General features: G+C 40.8%; 1 protein-coding gene across 5 annotated transcripts in view; it reads right to left on the bottom strand.

Annotated features, from left to right (window-relative positions):
* Positions 1–4,218, bottom strand: part of TTC3 (tetratricopeptide repeat domain 3) — a 96,537-nt gene that overhangs the window by 6,646 nt on the left and 85,673 nt on the right. For all 5 annotated transcript variants that reach the window (XM_012732373.1, XM_012732384.1, XM_012732391.1 and 2 more), the window contains 4 exons: positions 3,956–4,056; positions 1,917–2,007; positions 1,416–1,517; positions 94–419 (listed from right to left, as the gene is read on the bottom strand). In XM_012732373.1, the coding sequence (XP_012587827.1) occupies positions 94–419; positions 1,416–1,517; positions 1,917–2,007; positions 3,956–4,056 (620 nt within the window). The remainder of the gene's footprint in view (positions 1–93; positions 420–1,415; positions 1,518–1,916; positions 2,008–3,955; positions 4,057–4,218) is intronic.

Here is a 4,218-nt window from a genome sequence, read left to right as displayed (position 1 = left end):
TGAATATTTTTACAACTGGTATGGTAACTGCTACTGGGGGAGCCTCAGTTCAATAAAGCGATTACCAGAACCACAGACAATGTCTATTTGTACCTGTTGTAACCGGGGAAGGCCGCTGACAGGTGCTCCATAATACTGTTGAATGGCTTTTTGGGAGACTGGCTTGAGTGAGCATGAGCTGAAGGAGTGGGCAGTTTCTGATCAGCCCCAGGGTTCATTTCTCGCCCAGTGGCCTGGTCAGTGCTCTCTGTCTTAGGCAGCCCAGTGACTTCTGGGCCGCAGGGTGGTCCTGGGCCATTACTGGCAGAGACCAGATCTGAATCCTTCAGGACAGTAGTCTGGTTTCTGGGCTCCTGACTTGCAGTTGAAGAGCCTTGATCATCATGGCCTGGAGACTCAGGAACAAACTGAAGGTGAATCTGGGAGGAATACACACAGTAGCTGGTTCATTTTCAAGAGACATCCATGAAGAAAGACTATTAAACATCACTGTGCCCAATTTGGTTGCTCAAAGGCACAGGAAATTTGAAAAAATTAAATGTTTTTGTTTTAAAATGCTGCTTTCATAACATAACTTGTTACAACAAGGGTAGAACTCTGCTGCTAAGTAATTCTCTCAGTGATTGTTTTCTGTAAAATCTAAAAAATGAAAAGGTTCACGTATGAAGTCCCCTTCCTTCAATACTCACCTACTCAGACGTCTCCATGTCCAGCTAAATCTGGTGGCTGACTTATCAAAATAGCTGAACCAATACCCCCAAACTGCCCTGCCATGGCCACCAACAGTCTCTAGGTCACTTAAGTCCAGGGACACCTGACACTGCTGGTCACTTCCGCTTTCTTCAAATGAGCTCTTCTGGCTCCACCTGCTGGCTTCACTTCCACATCTCAGGTCTGTCTTGGCTCTCCCTGTGAGACTGTGTGACACTCCCTTTTGTTTAAGGCCTGAGTCTGCACTTTAGGCTACACCTCACTCCAGGCCTTTGCCTTCTCTCAGTGCTCACAGAACTGAAGTGCCACAGCATCTCCTAGAAATCCAAACTTCCTAATGGTCAGCTCCAACTGGGTGATAAGAATTTGGTATCTCAAAACCAGCCTGAGCACAGTCTCTTTACCCTGACCTTCCCTCCCACGCCCACCACAATGACAGAAACTCAGGGTTCTTTCTCGACTCCCCAACACACCCCCACACTACCCCCAACCTCACGAGTAGACAGGTAATTCAAGTGTGTCTCCTGATCCCTTCTCAGGTGTGCCCCCCCACCCCACTCTCCATAAGCCAGGGCACGGCCAGGAGCACCAACACTCCCAGAAAACCACCACAATACTCCACAAACAACCGGTCAGTTGAAAAAATTGTGGTTCACTGTATTCTTTCCTTCAAAATGGAAAAAAAAAAGATGTGACAGACTTACTGTGCTACGGGCAGGAAATGAAAGCTCAGAAATCTGCACTTTAGGGAGTTCACTGAGTCGAGAACCACTTTTAACTGCCTTAATCTGCTCTTCAAATTGAGACTGTAGAGAGAAGGAAAGGTGTTAAGTATAATAAATTCCAAGGGAAAACCACAATTAGAACATTTTTTTCCCCTTAACTGAACATTAAAAATGGTCAACAATTTTTCAGAAACATCAGTGAACTGCAAGGTATTAAAACAATTACTTTTTGAAAGAAGTACAATATTAGATCTTGATCAGAATGCTCTGCTATTTTATCAAGTTCTCTAATCTTATCAACAAAGGCAGAATAAAGATATAATTCAAAAAGTATTATTATTTTCATGAAAAATTTTTAATAAAATTTCAGTACTGTTTTTCACAGTTCAAAACCAAAAGGAAACCAACCTCAATTTGATAGCATCTCCTAAGAATTACAACCTTCACACAGACTGACATACAAAATGCCTTGTAACTTACCCTTGCTTTCTCAGTTTCTTTTCTAACACTGGCAAGAAAGGAGTCCCAGGAATGTATGTCAGATTCTATGTCAGGATATGCCACAGAATCACTGAAAAAGCAGAAGTATAAGCTGCTTAATGTCCATCTTAGGAAAAAAAAAAAAACTAAAAGAACAACTAAAGTACAAATGAACATTTAGACTTGAGAGATACATTAAAATACATCAAAAAAAAAACCCCACGTGTTTTAAAAGAGTTGTATATTTTATAATCTTAGCAGAAAACACTTTTAGAAATTTTTAAAATGATTTATTTATTTATGCATACAATAACTGGGGTATAGATCAGAGGGGTGGGGTGTGAGAGGAGTCACCAGGCAAGAGTGGGGAGCAGAAAAGCATATGTACTGAATCCACTGCTGAGGGCAGCAGTAGGGAGACATGAGAGGTCTGCTGTGTTCCCTGGCCACAGTGGCTGGTGATAGCTTGATAGTGCTATGTCTGTAACCCCTGTACCACCAAGGAGACCCCACTTTAAAACATTTTAATTACTGACTAACCAAACTCCAAAACTAGAGAACAGGGAGCAAATAGTCTCCTATATTTTAATTTTCTCCCCTTAAATTTGAAGATTTGGCTATTCTTCATTTGACAACTTCATGTTTAACATCAAAGCCTGTCTTTGGATTAAAAAAATAAAAGGCAGCCTGGAACATTTAAAATATCCCAATAAAACCCTCATTCTCACCTTGCTGTAAATTAAAGGGGGGGGGGGTCTGGCAGACTAAGATAAACTGACGATCTCAGCACCCCGGGAATCTGATCTACTGGAAATGACAGACGAGTTTTCTGCTCCTGAGAAGACTGGCCACCCTGCTAACCCATGCCAGTGCCAGTGCTCATTAACACAATTTAAACAAAACCCTAAACATTCCTTAATGGCTTTTCCATTTTGTTGTCCTTTGGAGTAATAGACAGAGTAGCAGAGTCCGTAAGAGAGAAGCCAGTGTATGGAACGCTTGTAAGGTGGACACCAGTGAAATGAGGCCAGGGCCTGTTTCCCAGAGCAGCTGCATGCAGTCTGACGGTGAGCGCCGTATAGCGCTTGTCTCAACCTGTGATCTGAATCAGCATGTTAGCTTGCACCTTTCACCAGAAGGTCTTCTCATGTAAAGAAACATGCTAAACTTTGAGAAATGAAGACATAAGGAACCATATTTCATATTGAAACTATTTTTCCATGACCCACTGAAGAACTGAAATTTAAATAAAAAACACAAGGAAGAAAATCCTGGCATTGAGATGTCAAAACTTGTGTGTGGAAGAACACGATAAAAAGTAATCCTATATATGAAAATATACCTAGAAAAGTGCCAAAAGCCAAGACTGAAGGAGACCCTCAAAGATGCCCAGGTAAACCTTACTGAAAAACAAAGCCAAATGAACAGAAACAGGTAAAGGCTGCGGAGAGTCGAAAAACTGAGCATGCACAAATATCCTTCAAAGTGACACCCCACACTTTGCAGTTCAGACTGTTCTCAGGGAAGGCAATTTGGCAGAGTGTTTTAAAAGTCTTGAAAATGTGAACATCATTCCAGAAATTTACTGCGTGGAAATGGTAACAGCAATAAAAACTAGCTACAAAGGACTGTCTCTGTAGAGCAAGTTCTCTTAATAAAATGTGTGAACAACCCCTGTGTATCACTATAGAGGTGTGTGATAAATGCTAACACGTGTATATGCTGAGTACAATTCAGCTTTTAAAATTAGATTGGAGAAATGTAATTACGGATATGAAAGGAAGGTTGTGTATATTGCATAGTGAAAAAACATGTAAATTTCCACTTACTTCAAATACAAATGAAATTTTTTCTGAATTAACTAGCTATCTCACAATTTAGAATTATGGACTTTCTTTCATTTTTGTATGTTTTTATTATTTCTACCATCGAACATATTATCAACTGTATATTAAAGCTACAATGAGCTTCACAGAAAAGTTCCTTCCTCATGCCACGCTGACTTCGCGAGCGACAGGAGGGTCGCGACAGCGCTGTACCTTTTCAGGTGCTCCAGGCTCTTAAGGCGCGTCCCAGCGTGTGAGCCCATCGTCTGTAACTTGAACAAGTCCATCTCCTTCCAGTTTTCGAGCACAGACACCTAGCATGGGGTTAGAGGATGTTTAAGTATTTTAACACTGAAAAACTGAAATTATTTTAAGGTTGTTAGAACTAAAACACACTAAACCATTTTCAAGTTTCTCTTTAAATGACAAATAATGATGGAATCACCAGAACTTGATAATGCTGCAATTTTTTTTTT

The sequence above is a fragment of the Condylura cristata genome, unplaced genomic scaffold, assembly GCF_000260355.1.
Source record: "Condylura cristata isolate star-nosed mole 26May11 unplaced genomic scaffold, ConCri1.0 scaffold00003, whole genome shotgun sequence".
NCBI lineage: Eukaryota > Metazoa > Chordata > Mammalia > Eulipotyphla > Talpidae > Condylura > Condylura cristata.
This window is presented reverse-complemented; position numbering and strand designations above follow the sequence as displayed.